Here is a 26,886-nt window from a genome sequence, read left to right as displayed (position 1 = left end):
GTACTTATTGTGCGGGGTCGAAATGCGGGAGATGAGTTTGATCTGCCTGTTCTGGATGGGGCCACCCTTCCCCAGAAGGAACTGTTGTGCAGTCTGGGGGTGTTTCTGGATCTGAGCTTCTCCCTGGTGTCCTAGGTTGAGGCGGTGGCCAGAGGTGCTTTTTATCAGCTTTGGCTGATACGCCAGCTGCATCCATTGCTTGAGATCAGCAACGTTGTGTTGACCTCAGGACAGTGATACATATGCTGGAAACCTCCAGACTGGATTACTGTAATGCGCTCTATGTGGGGCTGCCTTTCTATGTAGTCCGGAAACTACAGCTGGTTCAGAATATGACAGCCAGGTTGGTCTCTGGGTCATCTTCTGTATTGAAAGAGCTACACTTTCTGTCGATAAGTTTCTGGGCAAAATACAAGGTGCTGGCTATAACCTATAAAGCCCTTAATGGTTTGGGCCCTGGGTATTTAAGAGAATGTCTTCTTCATCATGTACTCCACCGCCTATTGAGATCATCAGTAGAGGTCCGTCTGCAGATGCACCAGCTCGTCTGGTGGTTACTCGGGGACAGGCCTTCTCCACTGCTGCCCCGATGCTTTGGAATGCGCTCCCTGCTGAAATAAGAGACTCCCCATCTCTGACAGTTTTTAAAATATCTTTAAAGACACATTTGTTCACCCAGACTTTTAATTAATCAGTGTTTTAATTTCTTTGTTGCCATTTATCTGTTTTAACTAATGTTTTAACTTTTCTGTTTTTGTTGTAAACTGCCCAAAGATGTAAGTTTTGGGTGGTATAAAAATATGTTAAATAAATAGGCAGTAGCTAGTGGTTTTGGAAGACATCCTAATTTAAACATTTCAGCACTAAGAGAGCACCTCAAATAAGGCTTGCTGATTATGGGCCAGTTTGGAAAATACTACTCTGATCAGCATAATCATATATGATAAAATATATGTGTGAAGTATGAACATGCACATCCTTTCCCACTCCCAGCATGCCGGGGCACCTTTCCCTAATTGTGTGGAGGCTGGTTCACCCAAGCTGTCCTCTTAAATGCACTACAAAGTGCTATAAAGTAAAGTGTGCCGTTGAGTTGATTTCATCTCCTGGTGCCCACAGAGCTCAGTGGTTTTCTTTGGTAGGATACAGGAGAGGTTTATCATTGCCTCCTCCTGCATAAGGGAGGAGTCTGGGAAACATAACAGCGGGGATTCGAACCGACAACCTTCTGCTTGCTAGTCAAGCATTTCCCCGCTGCGCCACTTAAGTGCTATAGAGGATGACAAACTGCCCTGACACACTAGGAGGGGCGAATATGTGTGTGCTCATGGCACACAAGCATGTTTATTATATGTAACTGTGTTGGACAGAGAACTGGCCCTATAAGAGGAACAGAAATGGGCATGAAGAACACTGTTTTGAGGAGCCTATGGCTTCTCTTTTTTTGTTTTTCCTTCTAGAGATTAGTAGGCAGAAATTGTGTGGAACCCTGCATCCTTTCCATACAATAAATAGTTGGCATTTGGTATTTGAATTGAAACTATGCCCATTAATAGCAATTCTGTAATTCTAGGCCCCAACAGTGTGGTCCACCACATCCATGAAGAGCATCTAGGTTCCAAGTTCTCTCCCTGGCATCTCCAAGATAGGCCTGAGAGAGATTCCTGCCTGCAACCTTGGAGAAGCCACTGCCAGTCTTTGTAGACAATACTGAGCTAGATGGACCAATGGTCTAACTCAGTATATGGTAGCTTCCTATGTTCCTTGGTACTCACACCAGTCTGTCAATTATGGTGTGCCTTGTCATTCAAATCTGCCACTCATGCACACATCTGGGAAGGAGTCAGCTTACACCTTCAGAAGGCCCACCTCATTCTCCAAGAGCTCTGCCTCTTAGTGGTCATTTTAGTTATCATTTACTGCTTGAGAGTACTTTAGTCAACACCAGGAATCAAAATGATTTAATAGCTTGTTGCAGTTTCCCCCCTTTATTTTGTACACTTGTTTTTCACTGAAATTTCTAGAGGTAACCCCCCCCCCCATTTGGGTAGCACCTTAGGAATGTGTTTTAATTATATGATTTCACGTGTTAAATACTACAAGAATTTATTTGATATGAGATACAGGAAAATATTTTGCTTTACAAACCAAAACACGCCAAGTTTAAAATAAGTTAAAAAAATATTTGTGTTACTCTTTTTAACACACAAAGTACATGGCAATAATTAAAATGCACAGCATCTCAACTTTTAAAGTCATAGCACCCAATGCAAATAAGTATCTCAAGGACGATCATTAACTTCCCACTTATGCTATGTGATATGCAGCATTTGCACCCTCTTACAGCAATTTCTGCATATGCATACTTTTTTTTAATGGGGAGGGGCAGGAGAAGATGAGACTGGAAATCTTTGGCCTCTAGTATCCTCCTATGATTGGCAGCCCCTCAGTGCTGAGGATAAATTTTGTGTATCTCCTTTTTCTGTCAGGGGAGTGTGCAAATGGAATTTGCCAAAATGCATTATTTGTACTTCTGGGGAAACATGGAGCATTTTCATAGCTGCCAGTCTATGTGATCTCTTGTTTTCTTTTTTAAAAAAGCTACTGTAACTTTAAAGCTAAAAGCTTTATGATGGATGTACTGTAGTTGCCATAGTACTGTACTGCACTATGAGGGAAACAAAGGGCAACACTACGATGTCTACCAGTCTTTGAGGATACTCCTGTGGAGGGAGGGGCAGGCAGGTTCAGTTGGCCACTTGACAGCTATTACCGCTTGTCCCAGGTGAGTAGAAATTATATAACTTAATATGTAGCAATGTAAAGCAGGTGGCAAAATAAATTGCCACATCCAGCTGCCTCATTTCTCTTTTTCGGTTGTCTGTTTGTAGAATTTTCTCTTCCTTGATCAAATCTAAACTTTTAATTTGTCATCTGTCCGATTTATCTGTTTCATAGATGTCAAAGGCTATTGTTGAAACACATTATCAGAATAAAACCCTTTAAGATAATCTTATGATTATGGTCATAGTTAAGTGAATAAAACTTACTCGATAATAGATATTACATGGATTTGTGGATGACTGAAACTGTTAATAGGCATCAGAACATCCTTGATAAATTCATTGCATTTAATATTTTCTTGTCATAGTTTATTTGCATTACTCAAAAGTTAGACATGTATTCTGCCAGCATCAGGCGGTCTATCTTTTCCCACCATTTTGAATGACAGCCTGGGGTGCAGTTCTAGCGATGTGCAATTTTCCATACTTGCTGTCCTGAAGTGATTTTTTGTGTTGTCCAGTGAGTGTCTTCTCTGGTACCACAGTTGTGCCTGTGGCCTTTGGAATGGGGATCCGAGTAGGGATTGCCTGACGGAAGACATCTGCAATCTGAAATAAATTGAAACAAATAAAGGCAGGGAAGGGAATTGTTAAAGCGGGTTGTTTGCATTGTTATTAAATGTAATGCAGAGGTTGGCATGTGGCTTTGGTTTGTTACTTATTCCCTCTAGATGGCAGCAAACTTCAATGATTGAAAGAACCCAAACTCTCAGAATTTAAAAACGTTTTTTAAAGCTGCTGTTGCCAGCTTACTTTCAATAGAATTATGTATGCAGATATTTTAGATCCTATCACAATGCTAACTGTGAACCAAGTAGAAAACACACACCTTTAAAACACTTTTAAAAGTGTTTAAAGACCACTGACAAGAAAAGCAAAGTAAAATGCTATTTGTTTCTGTATCCATGAGCTCAACACAGAATATTGATTTTTGATCACTAGATACATCTGAATTCCAAGAGAATAGAATCAGTCTGGAACAGGGCTTCTGTTAATTGGTCTGTTTCACTTGGTGACTTGCCTAAGCTTCTTTCACTGGGTGGTATCCACAGTGACATGGGCAGAAGGACTTTTTGTAGATATGGTATTCTGCAAGGTGATACTACAGCTATTGGAAGAGGAGCCACATAAATGCATGGTATACAAGGGGAAAAGGTTCATAGCTCAAAAGCAGAATGGTTCCCTGAAATATACTGATGTGATGTTCTCCTCTGGATCTACTTTATTTACAATTGTTTCCCCTGCTTTTCCTAAAATAGGATGTAAAGTGGCTTTACAAACAAGAAAACCACAACGACAACAAAAACAAAAAACCAACCCAGAGATCATACACTAGGATATCAGCAACTGTAGATATTAATATGTACCCAGTGCGTTTCAGCCATAAGACCTTCCTCAGGGGCAATTGTTTGTTCCAACTATACAAGATGTATCTGATGAAAGTTTGCTACTAACAGACACACATCTGCAAGCAATAAAAGGATGTGAGACCTGATTGGGGGAGGCAAGTGATCCAGTTTGGGCCTAGCTTCTCCAACCAGGCTACTCTGTTGGGAAGCAGTCTAGGGGAAGTGGGTGAGGTGGTGGTGGAGTGGCTGTGGTCTGTAAGAATACCATCTCTCTTACCAGGGCTCCTGTGAGACAGTTGACTTATATTGTGTGTGTATTTTTGAGGCTGGGTACTAGGGATAGATTGGGGATTCTGTTGGTGTACCGTCCACCCCGCTGCCCAACTGACTCCCTGAGCTGACGTCGCTGGTCGCTGAGTTGGTGTTGAGGTCTCCTAGACTTCTGGTGCTGGGGGACTTCAATATCCACTTTGGGGCTGGCTTGTCATTACTGGGCTGGATGAGGGATAACAAATTGAAACGAAATCCAAGCAAGATGGAGGTGCTCATTGTATGGCTTCAGAATTTGAGGGATGAGTTAGATATTCCTGTGCTGGACAGGATTACACTCCCCTGGAAGGAACAGGTATGCAGCTTGGAAATATTCCTGGACCCAAGCCTCACCCTGGTATCTCAGGTGGATGCTATGGCCAGGAGTGCTTTATACCAGCTTAAATTGATTTGACAGCTGTGTCCATTCCTTGAAGAGGATGACCAAAGGCTTTTTGTCCCACCCCCAAGCACAGGCTTAAGGAGAGCCCCGATTGGTCAGGGCTGGGAAGGGGGTGGGAAACGCACGCTTTTTGTGCGGCTCCCTCACTTCCCCTTCCTCTTTGGTCTCCGGCCAGCGTCGCTTCCTCTCTCCCCTCAGCGCAGAATGGGCTTTGGCTGGTTGTCCTTTTGGGAAATGACAGGAGTGTTTTCAGACTTCTTTATTTCTCTACCATGGGTGGGATGAGTTGGAGAAGTGTGTTGCAATGGACTGAAGCTTGTGCATGAGGGATGACTGGAAAAAGGATGAGCTGGAAGTTTGAGGGAGTCAGGTTCTTAGGGTAAGGTAGCAGTCCTGCTCCTTTTTCCTTGGAATTGACTTCTGAAATCAGTGGGCATTTACTTCCAAATAAATGAGTGGAGTTGTGGGGGAGGGCTTGGGAACTACTTTCTCCAAAGTGGAGGTGTGTGCATGTTTCCAGGGAGTTTACCCTTGGTTTTGTAGAGATGTGCAACTGTTGGTGTCAGTTGGCTTACTTTGCCCACAAGTATGCGTATAGATAAAAAGTTGGAGGGCTACTTCTGAACGGAAGGGAGAGACCGCTGTGCCTCGATCTCCGGACTGTCAGCCGCCCCATGGACTGGAGTGGCTGCGGGTGGGTCTCAGATGTTCGTGGGCGCTGGTGGGTCTCGGAAGAGCGAGGGTGCATGTGTGTGCCCTTCTAGCTTTAGCTTTCGAAGGAAAAGAGGAAGATCTTGCCCGGGAGAAGCCCGCGGTGGCGGCCACCCTTTCTAAAGGGCTGCCGGCTAGTCGGTGGGATTATATTCAGTTTCACATTAATTTAATATCTTGTGTGTGTGTGTTTTACAAGTATGTAAGCAAAATATGTTCTTTGTTAATTAATTTTGCTTTATTTATTAACTGAAGACATATGAAGACATACCAAAGACATATTTGTTCACCCAGGCTTTTGCAGGGGTTCTTAACCTTGTGTCCCCAGATGTTGGTGGGCTTCAACTCCCATAATCGCCAGCCATAATGGCCAAATGCCATTGTGGTTGGGAGTTATGGGAGTTGAAGCCCACCAATATCCGGGGACCCAAGGTTGAGAACCCGGTTTATAGTTTTAATGTTTAATGTTTGCTTTTAAATGATTCCAAATGTAATTATTTTAATGCTCATAATATTATTTCAATTGTAAACTGCCCAGAGATGCAAGTTTTGGGCGGGATAGACAGACAGATAAATAATCTTAAACTTGAAACCCCTTTACTAACTGCTGGTCCAGGAAACTATTCACAAAGAATTTACCAGTCCTTAACCCCGAAAAAGTTGAGAAACACTGCCTTAGAGAGTGCCTTCTTCTGCATGATACCCACCACACGTTAAGGTCATCAGAGGAAGTCCGTCTCCAGTAACCACCTATGCTTTTGGTGGCAACTCAGGGCTTCTCTGTAGCTGCTCTTGGGCTGTGAAATGCACTCCCAGCAGAAATCTGTAGCTTGAGTTCATTGTTGGCTTTCAGGAGAGCCCTTAAAACCTATCTGTTTGGCCTGGCCTTCCAGGGTTTTAACTGTTTTAATTGTTAATGGTTTTATACTGTTTTTAAATTGTTTTGTAATTACTGTTTTTAAAGGACTGATTTGCCTGTTTTATTTTTGCTGCTATGCACTGCCTAGAGCCATTTCTATTACATACAAATGTACTAAATAAAATATACATTTCATAGCATCTTGAAATGTGGTCTCCTTTTTGCTTATGTCTAAACAGCAAATTATCAAAACAATGTAGCAATACACAAAAGAAAATTATAAAGCACTAAAATATCAACAAACATTCATAAAACAAGGGTAATGGGATAAAAACAAAGCAAACAGAAGAATAGTGACCCAACACCAATTTGTCTCCAAAGTCTTCTGAAAAAGCCACGTTTTGATCTGGCATCTGAAGGCCCATAGTGTTGGAGCCTGGCGGACTTTCCTAAAGAGAGAGTTATCCAGTGTTGATGCCACAGTTAAGAAGGCCTTAGAAGGCACCCCCCAAAGGTCAGTTGGAGGGGGGCACCTGGAGTAAGATCTCAAGTGTTAGGGCACTGGGCGATATATGGGAGCATGTGGCTTGTCATCCTAAGCCACTTAAGGTTTTAAATGGCAAACTCAGCACTCTGAATTGAGCTCAGAAATGAATAGACACCAGTGCAATGCATATCCATCAAGTAGTGACTTTCTGTGTTCTGTACCAGTTGGAATTTCCAAATTGATATCAAGGGCAGACCCCCTGCTCTACAAAAGTTTGTTATAGTAACCTAGTCTCAGGGCTAAAAAATAATAATAATTAAAGATAGTAATGAGGAATGAAAGGAAGTTCTTGCAGCTTGCTAACCAGCTGGAGAGGATAAAGAGTATTTCTGGCAACCATGGCAACCTGAAGATACAGGTGATTATGGCACCCCTAGGCAATACACTTGAATAATCAGAGGAGGCTGAACATCATCTGCTGGGGTGCTACTCACCCTAATACTGGGGTGTTTATAAGCTTTCCTGACAACTGTTGTCAAGGCTGGCTGGCTTAAGCCACTTGTCTTTGTTTTATGTAATTGACTATGTGGGCTGCAGGCTCATTTGGAGCAGCTTTGCATGCCTGTATCCATGGAACAGACAAAGCCTTCCCTTATTAAAAATGCTATGTATTAATGAACTTTGTAACAATGAAAGTGGGGAATCTTTCAGAAGCTTTTCAAGATACATGATCTTTAGCTTCATAAGGACTGGACGCCAGAGGGTGTAATTGCTTCATTTCTGTTTATATTTTGTCTTGGAACTTGTTACCGTTATCTGCTTGGGCAGATGACAGTTTGCTCTCCCAGCTATTTAAAAGACAAGGTATGTTGAGGAAAGCTATTTAGTATGTGGAAAAACCTGAAATAAATATACTGGGTTTTTCTTTGTTTTTACAGTGCTTATGTCTGGGTTGCTCAATTCAGTTTTATGTTTGCAGTATTCCTAATTGGGACCTAGGAGGGTTTTGGAGGGGGAGGGGGGTTCTTCTGTATGTGCTTTCCAGATGGAAGGATTCTTTCAGTTCCGCATGGGCAATACATACAGCTCAAGAAATGCTCATTTTTGCTCATTCAAATTTCAACTCTGTGTGTATGTATTTTTCCTTTGTTAGCTTAAATTTTTCATGTGTTGTTAAACTACTTCACAGAGGTTGCATGGATTGGTGAAATGAGAATGGTAAAGCACAGAAACTGGGCATGGGCGGGCTCTCCCTCACTGGAGATCTTCAAGCAGAGGCTTGAAGATGGGGATTTTCCAGCTCTGAATTTCCTGCATCAAGCAGGGTTGGGCTGCATGACCTATACGACCCCTTTCAACTCCATGATTTAAATTACATGCTTTTTTATCCTTATTTCACCAATTGATAATTTCAAGTACAAAGTAGAATTAATAGTATATGAATAATTTAAATATTAGGTTGTGCCCCATTTTTCCATAAATGTGAATTTGTAGAATGCTGTGCTCTGGTGTATTGCAGAACTATGAGCCTTTATACTTTTTAACAGTCAAAAGCAATTGGTTCAGCAGTTTTTCCACCACTGTTACTCTCCCAGTATAGAACCCTGGGGGACTCCCCTTCTTTCTTCCTTCTATTGTGAAAACTGCCAATTTATTCCTACCCTCTGTTTCCTGTCCTCCAGCCAGTCACCAGTCCACACATGAACCTGTCCCCTTATCCCATGACTGCTAGGTTTACTCAAGAGCCTTTAGTGGGGAGCTTTGTCAAAAGCTTTTTGTAAGTCCAAATATACTGTGTAACCAGATCACCTTGATCCACATGTCTGTTAACACTTTCAAAGAATTCCAAAAGTTTAGTGAGGCAAGACTTGCCCTTGCCTTGCAGAAGCCATGCTGGTTCTCCTTTAGCAAGGCCTGTTCTTCTATATGTTTAACAATTTTGTCCTTAAGTATGCTTTCCATCAATTTACCCAGCACAGAAGTTAAGCTAACTGGCCTGTACAGGGGCGGAGCTATAATTGGGCGAACGGGTTCAAAGAACCCGGGCCGTGCCCAATCAGGAGCCACCATTTGCGGCCCTGACACCACCCCCCGCGTCTGACATCAGACGCGGGGGGCGGTAGTTTAGCTTGCGAGCGGGGGCCGTGCGGCCCCTTCGGGAGCTAAACAAAGGCTGGTTCTGTGTTTGCAGCGCCAGCCTAACTAGCTCCTGAAGGGGCCGCGTGGCCCCTTCAGGAGCTAAGACTGGTGCTGCGTTCGCAACACAGCCCAGAAGAGGCTCTTCCCAGGGAAGAGCTGCTCCTGGGCTGTGCTGCGAACGCAGCAACAACCTTCGTCTAGCTGCTGAAGGGGCCACGCGGCCGCTTCAGCAGTTAAGCTGCTTCTCCCGAACGGAGCCTCAAGGCTCCATTCAGGAGCCAGACCACGCCCCCCGCGTCTGAAGTCAGACGTGGGGGTATGGCTATCCCCTGCGTCTGACATCAGACGCAGGGGGCAGGGCTATCGGAGCGCCCGCCGTGGCCGCACATGGGCCGCCGGCAGGCTAGCTACGCCTCTGGGCCTGTAGTTTCCCAGATCCCCCCAGATCCCTTTTTGAAAATGGGAGTTACATTAGCTACTCTACAATCCTCTCGTACAGAGCCTGATTGTAGGGACAAGTTACATATTTTTGCTAGGAGATCAGCAATTTCACATTTGAGTTGGTTCAGAACTCTTGTGTGGATGCCATCTGGCCCTGGCAATTTGTTAATATTCAGATTTTCGAGTTTAGAACATCCTCTTTTGTTACCTCAAATTGGCCCAGTTCTTCAGCCTCCAAGCCTCAGAAGCTCAGTTCTGGAGCAGGTATATGGTCAGTATCCTCTGCCTTGAAGACAGAGGCAAATAACTCATTCAGGTTCTCTGCAATCTCCTTAATGGCCGTGTGCAGCAGCACAAATGGGTTGGAAGTCCTGCTCCTGACCCTATAATCACTATTGCACCTGGCCTCTCATACTTAGAGCTGGGTTTGTCTGAACAGGGAAGCACCCTATCCATGAAGGTGGGCTTTTCCATTATCCTGAGGCTGGTCACCCCATAATTGTTTACATTGGGATTTGTACTGCTTTAAGAATTACAAGCAGCCATAGCCAGAAAGCTGATATTAGTTTTTTTTAACTGTATATACACAGCTATATATTGATTGACTTATTTTTACATTTATATCCTGCTGTTTCTCCGTGGAGCTCAGAACGGTGCACATGATTATTTTTATCCTCACAACAGCCCTGTGATATAGGTTAGGCTGAGAGATACATGACTAGCCCAGAGTTTTAACCTGAACAGTGGTATTCAAATAAACCAAATAATAATTAAATAAATCAGGATCTGAATCTGGTATTATAACTTCAGATTGTGGCTTATTTGCAAATTTAGCTAGAATAAGTGAGAATTTTCTTGTGCAGATTTCACAACAGATCCTGGCTTGTTCTAAGCAGGGTCAGAAATAGAATAATTTCTCATGCATGAAAGGAAGCAGGGAGTGCCCGAGACTAGAGGACATGTGATTCAATCCTGGTTCCATGTTGTGTCTGAACTGGAGTTTAGTTATCAGCTGCTGAGAACAATCCACAGGAGGTGACTATTTCAAACCTGTCCTGCTTGTCATAGCTGAGACAGAGTACTGTACTAGATGGATCTTTGGTTTGAAACAGCAAAGCAGTACTTAGGTGGATGATATATAATATGAGCAAAACCTTCTTTGATTGTGCTGTTCTCAATTATAGAACAAATTTAGAATAACCTCAAGAAAATAATGAGCAAATGCTTGATTTTAAATTGTTCAGGTTACCTTTTATGATGCAACTGATGACTCAAGGATTTCTAAATGTTGTATTATAGGATGTTTAGTTTGGTGTGGGTTCAGGATAGAATTGCTTAATTTCACAGGATGTGGTTGCCATTTGAAGCATTTAGAAAATATGCCCTGTATTTAAGTTAAAAGTAGAGGAACCTTAGGGGCAGTTGGCATAATCTGTTGCCAACCCATTATAGTTATGTTATGATGGCTTTTTACAAGACTTTTAAGCATAGATGTATGTTTCAAATAGAATTAGGTGTCTCTACTCTTCTCAATTATGATCCTACAAGTGAATTTTGGCCCGTTGAATAACGGGCGCTAGTAACGGCGCTCCTGGTCCCCCGCCGCCATTCCCCCTCCCTCCGCCGTTCCCGCCCTACCTTTAAGGGCAAATCGGCCCAGGCACTTGCCCCCGCCAGGCCGGGGAGACAGAGACCAGGGGCGGAGCGGAGGCCATGTAACCTTAAAAAAAAATTTACTCCCGCGGCCGCCGCCGCCGACCGCCCACCCTCCCTCCCAGCTGCCGAGTCCCCCTTACCCTGGCCGACTGCTGTCGGCCGAAGACAGCCCTTAATTTAAGAGGCAGAGAGGAGCTCGCAAGCAGAGCTCCTCTCTGTGCAAAGCCTCTTGCTGAACTGCCGCTTTGGGCGCAAGGGACGCAAGCGCCCAAAGCGGCAGTTCGGCAAGAGGCTTTGCACAGAGAGGAGCTCTGCTTGCGAGCTCCTCTCTGCCTCTTAAATTAAGGGCTGTCTTCGGCCGACAGCAGTCGGCCAGGGTAAGGGGGACTCGGCAGCTGGGAGGGAGGGTGGGCGGTCGGCGGCGGCGGCCGCGGGAGTAAATTTTTTTTTAAGGTTACATGGCCTCCGCTCCGCCCCCGGCCTCCATCTATTTTGGCTGAGGCGGCGGCTCCGCCGCCGCCTCGGTCACTTTCCCGCCTCCTCCTCTCCGGCTTCTTCGGGGCGGCCGCTTCTGCCCGCCCAAGATGGCTGCCGGGTGCCGGCGAGCGTGTCTCCCTTGCCCTGTTCTGCGCCTGCGCTTCGCGCAGGCGCAGAACAGGGCAGGGAGGCACGGACACACGCTTGGTGTCCGTCCACGGACGGACACCAAGCGTTTTATTAGAAAGGATACATATTTTTCCTAAGTTTTCCCCCCAAATATCTATGTATTACTCATAAGGCTTGGGCTGACATCTGGAGTTACGTGTGCCAAATGATATTTTGTGTGTGCAGTGGGAGAGGGACAACTTAGACCAACCCCCCCTTCTTTCTGCAGCCCTATATACCCCCCCAAATATGTTCTTGAGGGTCCTGCATCTCTCGGAGACACATTTTTGGGAGGCACAGGGGTTTGCAGAAAGAGGACATTCACAAAAATTACCCCAACCCATTGGATGTGTGAAATGTTACTTGGTATGTGTGACAGTTTGAGTGTTGGCCTGTGTATGCAGCTTTATAGCCGTAATAAGGAAGAAAGGTGTTACATTTATTAAGTGAACTGGTTATGTTTCACTAAAGAAGTCATATAGAATTAGCAGTAAATGCTCAAGTTCTTTAACTTGGTAAAATGGCACTATCTGATGATTAATCAGTTCAATCTGATGATTAATAATTAGTCCTGATATTATCCTTGTGTATCTGTGCAAGCATATTGAACATGTTACTGTGTCATTCTAGGTCAACTTCTGGTGTAAATTAATCCACAGGCTGCTGTTGTGATGGTCTGATCTACAGTGATTGATCATTTACAGTCTGTCATCTAACATCATTGTTCTTGTTTGTGTAGTTCCATTGTGTAGAACCAGTTGTGCTTGTTCCATTGTTCCCTGTGAATTCTAGCTGACTCTTTGTTCCCACTACTGTACAGAAAGAAAAGAGAGAGAGAGAGAGAGAGAGAGAGAGAGAGAGAGAGAGACTTATTGTCACTTTGAGGAGTGCTTCTGAACCAGAGTGCCAAGAATCAGAAATTTGTTTCACTATCCTAATAGTTTGTTCCTTTCCCTTTTAAATAAGGAGATTTGCTTTATAGGGCAAAGAGTTCAGAAGAGCAATTCTCAATGTATGTAATATGAGCAATATGGAAAATTTTATTTTACTTTCTTTGTATTCATCTGTTTTATTTCCTACCTTTCTTTGACAAAGTTGCACTTGTCAAACCTCCTCACTATTTGTTCTACAGAGTTGTGCTTCCAGGAATATATTGGAGATCAGCCTGACTGATGCAAGCTCTCTTTCATAGATTTGTAGCTAGCTGGCCAACATCCAGGTTAACACTGTGCCGATATGGCACAGGTTTGATTACTCCACTTCTGCAGCTGTCTGTGACTCCCAAAACTGTGCCTGAGGGTTGGGGAACCATCAGGGACATAATTTTGGAGGCACATATGACTGGAGAGAGAAATGAATCGCTTTGTGTGCTAGAAAATTTTGGTGTGGGGTTAGTCTGGGATGTTGGCCAGTGTTTTCCATTCCTGGTTATAGTTGATACAATATATGCACTCCTTTGATTAATAAATAAAAATATAACACTAATAACTGGCAACTGTAGACCTAGTCTACAGTTAACTTCCATTCCCTGTGTAGTGTGATCCTTACTGAGGATAGCCTGTCTACTCTGTCAATTTTGTGTTTGGTTTTCTGTGGTTATTTACCTGAGTGAAAGGAGACTCTTGCTTATGAAGGAGTCAGCTCTACACTGGAATGCGTGGGTGTACTGCATCCCTCGCCATCACCATTTGACTTGTGTGTTTAAAATAGTGTATTGTAAAGTTTGTGTTCTGGAAAACTCATTTCTCCTCAGCTGGACATCTTTAATGTCATTTAAATGGCATTTAATAATGACATCTCCTTCCTCAGTTGCACCCCTAAAGCCCCATTCAGACCATCAAAATTATGCCACTGTAGCCATGTACAATGCAGCAAATGGGTTGGAAGTCCTGCCCCCGACAAGTCAATCACTGCTGCCCCCAGCTGTCCATGCTTAGAGTGGTGTGTGTGTGTGTGTGTGTGTGTGTGTGTGTGTGTGTGTGTGTGGCGGGGGGAATAGGGAAGAGTCCTATTCATGATGGCGGGTGCTTCCATGATTGTGAGGCTGGGGTGATCCAGCCTTGCTATCACGGAAGCGCCCACTGTCTTAGATAGAGCACTTCGCTATTCACACAAATACCACACTAAGCAGGAGCAGCAGTGACTGAGAGGTTGGGAACAGTGTTCCCTGTAACAGGGATTCCCAGATGTTATTGACTACAACTCCCAGTCTCACCAGCTACAATGGCCTTTAGCTGGTGATGATGGGACTTGAAGTCAACATCATCTGGGAATCCCTGTTACAGGGAACACTGCTTGGGAGTTCTGACCAGTTTGCACTGTTGTACATGGTTACAGTGGTATAATTTTGTAGGTCTGAATAGGGCTTAGTTTTCCAACCTATCTATTGGGTTGCCGGTACTTGAATGATCTGTGATGTTCTGACATTCTATGGCTGGAGGATGTGAACTTATTTTTGAGAAGTAAAACCGGAACAATTTTGACGAAAAGATAAGGTCATTTCAAAGACAAATAAGAAATTACAGTTTCATTGTACAGGTAAACCTCACTAATCACGGACCTGACATCTGCAGTTTCATTTATCTGCAGTTGGGTAATTGCCACCCAACCTCAGTATATATTATTTTATATATATGAATATGAATGATAAAATTTGGCAATGAAAGTTAACTCTTTCATTGCCAAATTTTATCATTCATATTCATATATATAAAATAATATATACTGAGGTTGGGTGGCAATTCCAATAGACTCAGCTATCCACAGCTTGTGGATGGGCAGAAATGACCTCTGAGATCATTTGGAAGACAGGAGCCATTTTGTGGTGCATTTTTGTGAAAAAGACAAAAATGAGGGGTTTCTTTGGGGGGGACATGATTTTGGACTTTGGGGGCATTGCTGGGTAGCCAGGGGGATACAGCACAGCAGGGCACTCCCCCCACCCCAATCTGCCCCACTTCCAGTCCTTTTTGTCCCATTTTCTGCTGCCTCAGGAAAGTAACCCTCTAATTCCCATTGCCGTAATACCCGCCCGTGGAAAGGAACCCCTGCAGATAACAAGGTTCTCCTGTACCGTGTTTAACTCAGGTTTTTACAGTAATGAAAGCATCCTTTGGATTTTTAAAAATCAAATTGGTCACATATACACAGACCTTCTTCCAAATCCAAATATTGAGTGCTTTAATTCAGAACCTGATCATATTAATAGGTAGGTGTCAAAACAGCTCATCCATAGAGTAAGCTTATCAGTGCCTTGAGCACAGCCTTCACTGAAGGCTTGTGCATTTTGTCAGATATCCACATAAATCCACATTGGGTCAGTTTAGGACCTCTATACACAGAACAGATTCCATCTTAAAGTATGTACGGAGGTACTGTCTGTAGGGGGTCGAGATTGGGTCAAGATCTGAGAAATGGTTTAGATCTGCTTGTTCTGGATGGGATTACACTCCCCCTAAAAGATGAGGTTTGTATTCTAGGAATGCTTCTGGATCCCAAACTCTCTCTGGTTTCTCAGGTTGAGGCTGTGTCCAGGAGTGCTCTTTATCAGCTTTGGCTGATGTGCCAGATACATCAATTTCTGGAGACAAATGACCTTAAAATGGTGGTTTATATGCTGGTAACCTCTAGGCTTGACTATTGTAATGCACTCTATGTGGGGCTGCCTTTGTATGTAGTTCAGAAACTACAGTTGTTTCAGAATGTGGCATTCAGATTGGTCTCTGGGTTTACCTGAAGGGACCATATAACACTGATTCTAAAAGAACTGCCCTGGCTGCCAATATGTTTCCGAACAAAATACGAAGTACTGGTTATTACCTATAAAGCCCTTAACGGCTTAGGTCCAGGGTACTTAAGAGAGCACCTTCTCTGTTGAGAACCCTGTTTCCTATTAAGATCATCTGGAGAGGTCCAGTTATGGTTGCCACCAACTTGTGGCAACCAACTTGGACCCGGCCTTCTCTGTAGCTGCCCCAGGGCTTTGGAATGCACTCCCTGCTGAAATAAGAGCACCTCCTTCTCTGTTTGTTTTTAGGGCCCTAAAGATGTACCTATTTTCCCAGGCCTTCAACTGAGACCAAATTTTAAATTTTAATGTTTTTATCTATTATGATTTTTATTTTTATGAATTTTAAATGTTTTATGTTTTATATTATATTTTAATTCTGTACACCACCTAGAGATTTCTATATTAGGTGGTATATAAATTCAACTAATTAATTAATTATAATCTGCACTACACTGAGCTGCAGAATGCCAAGTTTTTAAGTTGTAATTTACATCTTAAGGCCAGTGTATCATCTTGGAATATATTTGCAATCTGTATCCTACTTATTTGTTTCATAAATAAAGTACAATAACCTTTTTTTAAAAAGTGGTTAGTGCTTAATTGTGGTTTCCATCTTGTTTTTAAATAAATCTTTTGGTTAAATTCCCGTATCTTACCTTTTGGGTTTCCTTGTCCCCATTGTTGCTCATCTTTTTGAAATGAGCGGTTTCCTCAGTTGGGACTGTACAGTCTTAGACCTCAAGAAATTGTTCACGCCATGTATTCTCAGGCGTTTTGAATGGCCTGAATGTCAAATAAGAATCTATTGGTGGCAGCTGCTATTATTACCATTAATTTAATAAGGTATAACTGTGATCTTGTTTAGACTGTATGGACTTGCCAACATAAGAACCAATATGATGATTAAGAGGTAGTTTTTTGTGGCAGCCAGTTCCTTTCCATTCCACTTCTGTAACTTTTGTCATGCTGTTCCCTGTATTCCTACCTAAAAAGAAATTGTATTTCTTTCTCTAGCGCCCTCCTCAAGATCTCCTAGTTGCCCTACCTTCACTTGACTTGCCTTTTCATGCCACTGATACATCTCCGTCTCCCTCAACTCATCAGACTATCCCTCCTAGTGTAGATTGAAAGTCCACTTGCAGTTTCTTTGAGATACAGCATCTAGCACGGTGTTGGTATGTTTGCCATGACATCTGAACCAGGAAACTGTAGTTTGATTGCTGCCTACAAACCAGAATTGCATACCAGTTTGATCCTAGTTTATAGGGAATGTTCAGATCATGGTTTCCCAGATCAGGTACCATGGCAAACTGTGGTTTAACAAGAAAGTCTTCTATATTGTGGAGAGCTTGATGGAGCATTCAAACTTCTAGCACATTCATGATCTAACAACAGCGATAATTTGTGTCAGGAATGTGTGTGGGGGGAACTCCTTACCATGCTTTGCTGATCCCAAGTTGTGCTGTGTCCAGGAATGCCCCCAAATCAGCCAAAAACCACTGTCCCCCCCTTAAACTAAGCCATTTTGATGCTCTCAGAAACAAAATGGCGGCTGGAAATGACCTCCATGGTCATTTCTGGCCACCCCCAAACTGTGGATATGTGAGGTCAAAGTGTTTCTTTTCTCTTTGCCCCTCGCGTATGCCAAGGTTGGGTGTATTTTTCCTGACCATGGATACACAAATCCATGGATAATGAATCTGTGGATAAATGAGGTTACCCTCATTTTGCAAGCACATGTGATGAAGAAAGTGATGGCTGCTTGTGTGTAGGTGATTTCCTGTATGAACTAGCTTTTAGAATGGGGCTGCTGAAGGCACTTAAGTTCCAACTTGTAATTTTTAATTGCTAGTAATTTAGAAGTGGGAGAAGCAGGCGGGGGGAAGCAGACAGATTAGGAAGTCTCTGTAAAAGATGTGGGTAGCTAAGTGGGAAGGATGACTCAGCAAATGAGAAATAAAAAGGTGCTAATAATAATGAGTGGAGTGATTTTCCCACTGAGTGTTAAGCACAGCAGTAAATTACCAAACCAAGGTTGAAAAATTATATATATATTTTTAGGAGCCAGCATTAAATGCTTAATTATCAGTCCTGGAAAAGGTAGGGAAAGTATCTCAATTCTTTAGTTGGTACCTAAGTTTTGGGCACGAGAATCTTTGAAGCCAAGCAAGTAGCTTTAAAAGTGGTTCTCTGGCTAGGTAGCAGGAGATACGATCCATAGTCAGATTCCCCAGCTGCTCCCTCCTGCTTTCCCAGGAGGAATTACTGTGGGAAGTATATTTTTGCACATAGACTGTAGAAAAACACTCATAGTGATGCAGTGGGAATATTTGTGAACACGCCCAAACCTCAGGGAATATCTTGCAGAAGAGCCTATAGTTAATTCTGCAGGAGCTGGTAGTGGAAACACAGATGTAAAGAATACATTAATGAAATCTGGTTCCCAGTTTCAGAGGGATTGATATTCAGTGAAGTGATCCTCACGGTCACTCCAGGAGGCTACCCACTTCTGCCGGGAGGAAGCCTGAAAGCCTTTACTTCCCCGCAGATGATCGCTGTCTCCTCCCTGGGTGGCCAGATCGGCTGCTCACATGATTACCGGCTCTGTTACAGAGCCAGTTGGGGCTGTGCGGCCCTTGGAAGTCCCAGAATGCCCAGCGCGAGTGCACAGGGGATCCTGGGGAGTCCCCCAATGCCAGGAGGCTTCTTGTAGCCTACCAGTCAGGGGTCTGCTTATGAGTTGCAGCGGTGCGAAGCTGTGCTGTGGCAACTCACGATCAGGGAAATGGCTCTCTGCTAACCTTGTTTAAGGGGAGGGGGAATTAGGAGGGCTAGCAGCCGGGAGCTGCGCCGCTCCTGGTGTTGCACATGGCCGCTCGTAAGCGAGATAGGGCTCCCTTAGCCCGTTTTTTAGTGGTTGTGAGAATAGCCTTGATTGATTGACTGTTTTCAGTAAAGTTTAAGTCACAAAGGGGTTTCAAGTATCTTTGAGAATTAGGAGTGGTGGCAAAGGTGCCTTTCTGTATTCACTAATTAGGGTTCCATTTTCTTAATTTACATTCAATTAATTTACATTGGAGAAGAGAGCTGGTCTTGTGGTAACAAGCATGACTTGTCCCATTAGCTAAGCAGAGTCTGCCCTGGTTGCATTTGAATGGGAGACCACATGTGAGCGCTGTAAGATATTCCTCTCGGGATGGGGACAAGGTTTTTTGGAGAGGAGAGCTGGTCTTGTGGTAGCAAGCATGACTTGTCCCCATAGCTAAGCAGGGTCTGCCCTGGTTGCATATGAATGGGAGACTTGATGTGTGAGCACTGCAAGATATTCCCCTCAGGGGATGAAGCCGCTCTGGGAAGAGCGGAAGGTTTCAAGTTCCCTCCCTGGCTTCTCCAAGATAGGGCTGAGAGAGATTCCTGCCTGCAACCTTGGAGAAGCCACTGCCAGTCTGTGAAGACAATACTGAGCTAGATAGACCCATGGTCTGACTCAGTATATGGCAGTTTCCCATGTTCCTATATAAAAAAGTAAAACAAGGAGTAGCATTCACATCTCTTAGTGAAGTGGTGTTGTGTTGGCAGAAGTTCTTTCTGTGTACAGTATTGAAAGACCCTTTCTATTCACACAAGAACCAAGAATCCTCTTTGAGTGCAGCTCTTTCTGTTAATGGAAAAACTTTCCACTGGTGGAGCACTGCTCTGCAATGGGTCTGGAGGCTGCCCGAGATTACTGGCCCTCCAATATTCTTTTTGTCTTTCTTTGCATTCACATAGTAATTTTCCCAGATCCTCAAAACATTTCACATGTATTCTCTTTAAACAATATTTTAAAATAAGATAGTCCAGGGTGCCGACCTACTTGCTAAAATATTTCACTTATCCCTGAAATCGGGCTCTGTACCAGAGGACTGGAGAGTAGCAAATGTAACACCGATTTTCAAAAAGGGATCCAGGGGTGATCCGGGAAATTACAGGCCAGTTAGCCTAACGTCCGTTCCAGGCAAATTGATGGAAAGCATCCTCAAGGATAAAATTGTAAAGCACCTAGAACAGGCCCTGCTGGGAGTGAGCCAGCATGGCTTCCGCAAAGGTAAATCTTGCCTCACCAACCTTTTGGACTTCTTTGAGAGTGTCAACAAGTATGTGGATAAAGGTGATCCAGTTGACATAGTCTACCTGGACTTCCGACAAAGCTTTTGACAAAGTTCCTCATCAAAGACTCCTGAGGAAACTTAGCTGTCATGGGATAAAGGGACAAGTACATATGTGGATTGGTAACTGGTTGAAAGATAGGAAACAGAGGGTAGGTATAAATGGAGAGTTTTCACAATGGAGGGAAGTAAGAAGTGGGGTCCCCCAGGGATCTGTACTGGGACCGGTGCTTTTTAATTTATTCATAAATGATCTAGAAGCAGGGGTAAGCAGCGATGTGGCCAAATTTGCAGATGATACCAAACTCTTCCGGGTAGTGAAATCCAAAACGGATTGTGAGCAGCTCCAAAAGGATCTCTCCAAACTGGGGGAGTGGGCGACAAAATGGCAAATGCGGTTCAATGTTAGCAAGTGTAAAGTGATGCACATTGGGACGAAAAACCCCAACTTCAAGTATATGCTGATGGGATCCGAGCTGTCGGTGATGGACCAGGAGAGGGATCTTGGGGTTGTGGTTGACAGCTCGTTGAAAGTGTCAACTCAATGTGCGGCAGCTGTGAAAAAGGCAAATTCCATGCTAGGGATCATTAGAAAGGGGATTGAAAATAAAACGGCTAACATTATAATGCCCTTATACAAAACTATGGTGCGACCACACTTGGAGTACTGCGTACAATTCTGGTCACCACATCTTAAAAAGGACATTGTTGAACTGGAGAAGGTACAGAAGAGGGCAACCAGGATGATCAGGGGCCTAGAGCACCTTTCTTACGAGGCAAGACTACAACACCTGGGGCTTTTTAGTTTAGAAAAAAGACAACTGCGGGGAGACATGATAGAGGTCTATAAAATCATGCATGGCGTGGAGAAAGTGGAGAGAGAGAGATTCTTTTCCCTCGCACACAACACTATAACCAGGGGTCACTCCATGAAATTGATTGCCAGGAGGTCTAGGACCAACAAACGGAAGTATTTTTTCACACAGCGCGTGATCCACTTGTGGAACTCTCTGCCACAGGATGTGGTGACAGCCAACAACCTGGATCGCTTTAAGAGGGGTTTGGAAGACTTCATGGAGGAGAGGTCTATCAATGGCTACTAGTCAGAGGGCTGTGGGCCACCTCCAGCCTCAGGGGCAGGGTGCCTCTGAGTGCCAGTTGCGGGGGAGTAATGGCAGGAGAGAGGGCACGTCCTCAACTCCTGTCTGTGGCTTCCAGCAGCATCTGGTGGGCCACTGTGCGAAACAGGATGCTGGACTAGATGGGCCTTGGGCCTGATCCAGCAGGGCTGTTCTTATGTTCTTAGGGTCTTAGACATGGTGGCCTTCGGCCTCCCAGAGAGTTCATGGCTGAGAGAAGATGTGAACCAGCAACTTCTTGTTCACAGCTTATTCTCTTAATCCCTCATGATACTGGAGTCTTATGTAATTTCATGCATTGACATTCTAAAATACATGCAGTTCTGTGTGATATTTGATCTCAGCGTCATTACCACTAATGTAATGGAAAACCTAGCAAATTAATAAGGTAGTGAATAAAAAAATAATTAGCTGTCTAAAGCTTAGAACCAAACTTTTACATGCAAAAATTCACACACAAGGAAACAAAATATTTCTGCAAGCAATGGTTTAAAAAAAATCATTTACTGTTTTGTGATGTTAAAATATTTCACCCCAAAAGTTGCAATCAAAAATAATGTCAGTTACTGAAAACGTAAATACATAAAGATGCATTTATATAGGTGCAAATCTAAATACTTTACAAAAAGTTATTTAAATGAACAAATAATACAGTAAGTGCACTCCTGATATGATTAAAAAGACAAATCTGCATGTTAGTTCTGTATATTATTGTAGGTCACATGCAAAGGACTCTCACAAAATTCTAGTAAAATTGTCCCAAATCATTCTTGCTGGGATGGAAAACGTAAGTTTGGATTGCTGGTAAGCATGTCAGCAGGGCAGGGGAGAGTCAGTTATAGATGTTACTTACTGTAATTTGTGACTGCCGTGGGAGAGGAGTGGCTGTTGGTGTAATAGTGATGCTGCTGGTGATTTTGTTGATAGGCTTACTTGGTGTTCCATTATTTAATGCTGGAGTTCTGGTGTCCTGCATAGAGGTGCAAGGGCTAATGGCTTTTGCTGAATTAGGAGTAGTTTGAACATAAGGGCTTCCTAGATGGATATGTATTTTATTATCTTCAGTAGTTATTACACTAGAACCAGAACTATTAGATCTCTGAAACTGCCAGGATGACTGTCTTTCAGGAGATATTCTAAAGATAGTGTGCTTGTCACCCATTTCCAGAGCATCTGGTGACAGCACTTGCTCTGGGGAACTTGAAGAGCTTGTCAGAGCCAAAGGAGACATTGTCCTTTCAGGTGTTAGAGAGCCACATGATTCTGGTGTTTGAGATCTAGTGAAGGCAGTCATAGTAAGAGGTAGTGTGGCTTGCTCTGGACTTGAGTAACCATCAGCCACTTTAGATTTGATAGGAGTTAAAGACCCATTTTGAATTATAGTTATCCTTTGCTTTGGTGTGCCACAGTTGGGTATCACAGCTGTACTGGTGAAAGAATGAGAACCCTCTGTGGTAGGGCTTGTTATTTCAAGGGTGGCTGTGTTTTGTCCATGGTCTGGAGTAACCTTTATATGGAGAGGCTGGCCAGGTGTGTGACTTAGAACTAGATTTCCAGGCTGAATGCAGTTTCCATTCTGCTTGGTGTGAACTTTTCCATTTTGAAGCTGACTTTCTTTGGATTTCATCCAGGGGATCCATAGTTTGCTATTGTTGACTGCATTAGCAACAGATGAATTGCATTTGAAGGATACTGTCTGCTCATCATCATGGTTGTCATCTTCTTCATTATCACTCTCTTCATATAAATGTCCATTTATGACAGCTCGTTCCAAAGGCACTAGACTCTTATAATCAGGTGGTTCATTGTCTGCTGGTTCTGTTTGGACTTCCTTAGAAAAAACTTGTAAGTCAGAAATTCTCCTGCCATTGAGACTTGGTCTGAGGCTCTTACTGAAACGTCTATACCTCTCTAATTCTTTTGTAAGGGTTTCCATTTCTCTTCCTAACTCTTTGTTCTTGTTTTCTTGATGAGTGAGTTTCTTCTGCAGAATTGTATGATCTTCCTGTAGATGACATATTACATCTTCTGTTGCCATGTATTCATGAATTTTCTCTTTCAGTGCATCTACTTCCCTTGAAAGGTGATCTGACTTGGCTGCTTCTTCTTTGAGTTTTCTGAATAGCCTTTGCTCATGATTGCATTCTGTCTTCTCTGCTAACTTATACCGAGCCAGTTCTCTCTTCACAACTTCAAGTTCCTCTGACAGAAACTTGGCTTTGTCTTGTTCATTGATGTATCTGCGTTCTAGAGATTCAAATTCATCTTCAGTTTTCATGAGATCATCTTCTATGGCCTTCATTGCTTTAAGTTTGTGTTGGAGTCTTTCGATTTCCTGGGCCAGTTCTTTAATCTTATTGTTTTCTTGCTGTAAAGGGGTGCTAGGTTTGGTAGTCTCCTTAAACTTATTTTTAAGGAACTCTTTTTCAATGGCTTCTAGGGACTGAAGCTTCTTTCTTAGCAAATTCATCTTGGAGGAGAGATCATTTCCTTTTTCCTCCTCTGCTTTTAGTTTGTTTCTCAACTCATCTCTCTCTTTTGTGAGATTGGACATTTTTTCCTCAGCATCAGTCTTAGATTTTAATGCCTTCTTACTTTCCTCAATCAGTTTTTCTGTAACAGACATAACTTTTTTTTGCTCCAGTTGAAGTTGTGAATTTGCAGTCTGAAGCTTTACTTCTGTTTGTTTTATTTTTTCATTCATTGTTTTTCTCTCATCTACAAGCATTACTGTTAGTGATTTTAGTTTAGTCAAATCTTCCTTAAGTGTGAGCTCTGTTTTTCCCAGCTTACTTTCAAGAGTTTCAAGCTCCCCCATACGAGCTTTTAAGCCATCTAGTTCCTGGGACAGCTGCTTCGTTAACATTTTTTCTTTTTCTAGGTTGCATTTCAAAGAGTAACATTCCTGCTTGCTTTTGCTGAAAGCATCCTCCAGTTTCTCAAGCTCCATAATTCTCTTGTTGAGTTTATCAACGTCTGCTTTAAAGTTCTTACTCTGCAAGGCTTCTTTTTCTAATTTCTTGTGGAGCTCCCTGCACTGCTCCTCCATTTTAATGAGCTCTTCATCTTTTCCTTCCATCTCCAGGACTCGTTTCCTGAGCTCTTCCACTTCAGACATAAGAGTAGAATTTCCACATTCCCCTCTATTCATTTTCTCTCTTAGGTCTTGCAGTTCTTCTTCTGCCTTTCGTAAGGATTTATTAGTCTCTTCAAGTTCATCAATTTGTCGACTCAGAGCTGTTAGTTTTAACTGGAGCTGACGATTCTGGCTCTCTTCATTGGTTAGTTTGGCCATTGCAGTTTCTTGTTCTTGGGAAACTTTGTTGGTTTGTGCTTGAAGCTCTGCTTCCAACCTGAGAACTTTCTGCTCCTCTTCTTGAGCTTTTGTTTCTGCAATGGAGAGTTTCTCATGTGCTTGTTCTATAGTGAGAGTTAAGTCTTGGATTTTTTGGCTTTGCAGGCTGATCTGTTCTGTAAGTCTTTGCTGTTCATCCACTACCATTAAAGCAAATGACTTGAGTTTGGTCAGCTCCTCTTTAAGTCTGTTTACTTTCTTACTGTTTTCCTTTTCCTTTTTTGCCTGGTAGGTTGCGTCCTGATCAATAAGCTTTTTTAATCTGAAAAATTAAAAAAAATGACGTTTTATTTTGTGTTATTGTTTGAGATATTAAAAACTGGAGGAGGTGGTGGCTTTGGACTAGGAATGAATGAAGTGCGGTAAAGAGATCAAAATATATTTTGAGATATATTTTAATAGATATAAGCATGTAATAAATTATACTATTTCTCAAGCAGATATTGGATGTTTCCATTAGTCATTCTAACTTGTGCAAAGATATCAACCTTCCTGTTTACTTTTACACTTTTTCTTTCATGTGTGCAGTACTGTGGACAGTACTATGGGTATATATTGCCCTGGGATAGGAGACAGAAGGTAGATTGAGTCTTGTAATTTCTTGTTGCATTCTGCCTGTAATTACCAGCATGCAGACATATCTGTGGTTCTGGCGCACACACTGGATCTAAAATTCACTGCTTTGCATCTATTTGTGACAGCAAAAGACCAAGATTTACCTTGTCCCCAGAAATTCTAGTACTTAATACAACTTTAAAATATGGTGATCTACATTACTTATTAAATTTTAAGTCTTCTACTATGGTAGTGCACATACCAGCCTTAAAAGCTTTAGTGATTTGTGTCTAGAGCTAGACTGGAGAAGCAAGACTCTGTTAGTTCTTCTAAAGCAGGGGTAGACAACCTTGGCACTCCAGTTGTTGTTGAACTACGACTCTCGTAACCGCCAGCCACAGCTTGTTGTAGCTGGGGATGATGAGAGTTGTAGTTCGACAACCGCTGGAGTGCCAATATTGCTTACTTCTTCTCTAGAGCTTTTACTGGCCTTTGATGCAATTGACCATCAGGAAACACTTTGAATGATCCTGCTCCTTCCTCTCTGGATACACTCAGAAGGTCATACTTGGTAAATTCTGCTCTGCCTCACAGAAATTGATCTCTGGAATCAATCAATCACTGCAAGCCTCAATTTTGTTCCCAGTGATTTTTAATATTATGCAGCCACTATGAAAAGAGGGTTCAGCATGTTGATGATACTGTATTTCCACACTGCTAAAGACATCAGATATGTGTCTCTTTTTCATCTGATCCAGCAGTAGTCAATTCCTTGCATCTGGACTTAAGAACATAAGAATAGCCCTGCTGGATCAGGCCCAAGGCCTATCTAGTCCAGCATTCTGTTTCCCACAGTGGCTCACCAGATGCCTCTGGGAAGCCCATAGGCAAGAGGTGAGGGCATACCATCTCTCCTGCTGTTGCTCCCCTACAACTGGTGTTGAGAGGCATCTTGCCTCTGAGGCTGGAGGTGGCCTATAGTCATATCAACTTGCTTAGGAGTTAGATGAGCGAGGATGTATGGAGGCTGAATCCATACAAGACATAAATTTGGATGCTTGAGGACTGTAAGACCTATAGATAGTTAAGTTTGCCTGTTCTAGAAAGGTCCATACTTAGCGGAGATATCAGGTTTGCAACCCTGTATCTGGACTCTACAGTACCTTGTTTGATTCACTGTGTTGTAAGTCAGGGATTTTCCCTATTTGTCCCTTGGTGTAATTTACACCAGGCACCAGTATCACATTTCCAAACAGAGCTTTATTAAAGGTTTTGCTAGTAATCAAAGCTCATTGAGTGCGGCCGCACCTTCTAGCAGGTTCTACGTCTCTTTTATATTGAGATAACAGTACATTCCACACTTGCGCATTTCATACAGGCCAATACATCCCTTTTTAACTCAAAAGGTCCCAATGGTTTAATCAAGCACCTCCAAGGCAAGGAACAGAATGTACCCAATATGAAAAGCGCCATCTATCTCAGCTAGCTTGCTACTTATACAGGCTAATTATTTTCGCTGCTTAAGCACCTTTTCAATATTTCCCCACAACTGATACTGGTTACTTGCACATTTTATCTTCAAATTGCAACCCTTCCTCAGATTTGGACCTTGTCACTGTCTTGCATGTTTCAGTAACTTTGCATTTGGGTTACTTCAGGGCACTCTCTGTGGGCTGCCCTTGAAGAGAGTTTGGAAGATGCCGCTGGTGCAGAATACCGCACTCTGCCTTTTAGCCAGAGCAGCCTGCAGGGAGTATCTTTCATGTATTCTTGCTCATCTGCTCTGGAAACTAGTTAGCTTCTGAACCTAATTCACATTGTTGGTTATTACCTTGTAAAGCAAATGGGCTGGGTCCTGTGTACCTGAAGGTATTAGTTCCGACTTTCTTTAGTTGGCTTGGACTCTGGGTCTCCTCCTTTTCAGAAATGCACTGGGTGAGGACAGAGTCTTCTCAGTCTAAGGAAGCTTGCCTTATGACGTTGTTAAGCATTGATAACAGTGACTTGCGCATGCAACGTATGGCATGTGCGGCAGCAGGCGCATGCACGATGGCTAC

At 43.0% G+C, this 26,886-nt stretch overlaps 2 protein-coding genes across 8 annotated transcripts in view; one reads left to right on the top strand and one right to left on the bottom strand.

Annotated features, from left to right (window-relative positions):
- CMSS1 (cms1 ribosomal small subunit homolog) overlaps positions 1 to 26,886 on the top strand; it is a 308,145-nt gene that overhangs the window by 2,139 nt on the left and 279,120 nt on the right. The window contains exon 1 of one of the 5 annotated variants that reach the window (XM_053308854.1): positions 2,722 to 2,785. The exons of the other annotated variants lie outside the window; for them this stretch is intronic. The gene's annotated coding sequence lies outside the window, so the exon portion shown is untranslated. Of the gene's footprint in view, positions 1 to 2,721; positions 2,786 to 26,886 lie in introns of those variants that run through there. 5 annotated transcript variants of the gene reach the window in all.
- The window catches only part of FILIP1L (filamin A interacting protein 1 like), a 260,129-nt gene continuing 235,332 nt past the window's right edge, over positions 2,090 to 26,886 (bottom strand). For all 3 annotated transcript variants that reach the window (XM_053308843.1, XM_053308842.1, XM_053308844.1), the window contains 2 exons: positions 21,773 to 24,536; positions 2,090 to 3,392 (listed from right to left, as the gene is read on the bottom strand). In XM_053308843.1, coding sequence (XP_053164818.1) covers positions 3,204 to 3,392; positions 21,773 to 24,536 — 2,953 coding nt within the window. In that variant the 3' untranslated portion in view covers positions 2,090 to 3,203. The remainder of the gene's footprint in view (positions 3,393 to 21,772; positions 24,537 to 26,886) is intronic.

Source organism: Hemicordylus capensis, chromosome 3 (assembly GCF_027244095.1).
Source record: "Hemicordylus capensis ecotype Gifberg chromosome 3, rHemCap1.1.pri, whole genome shotgun sequence".
NCBI lineage: Eukaryota > Metazoa > Chordata > Lepidosauria > Squamata > Cordylidae > Hemicordylus > Hemicordylus capensis.
Note: the sequence above shows the minus strand (reverse complement) of the source record. Positions and strands in the feature narration are given on the sequence as shown.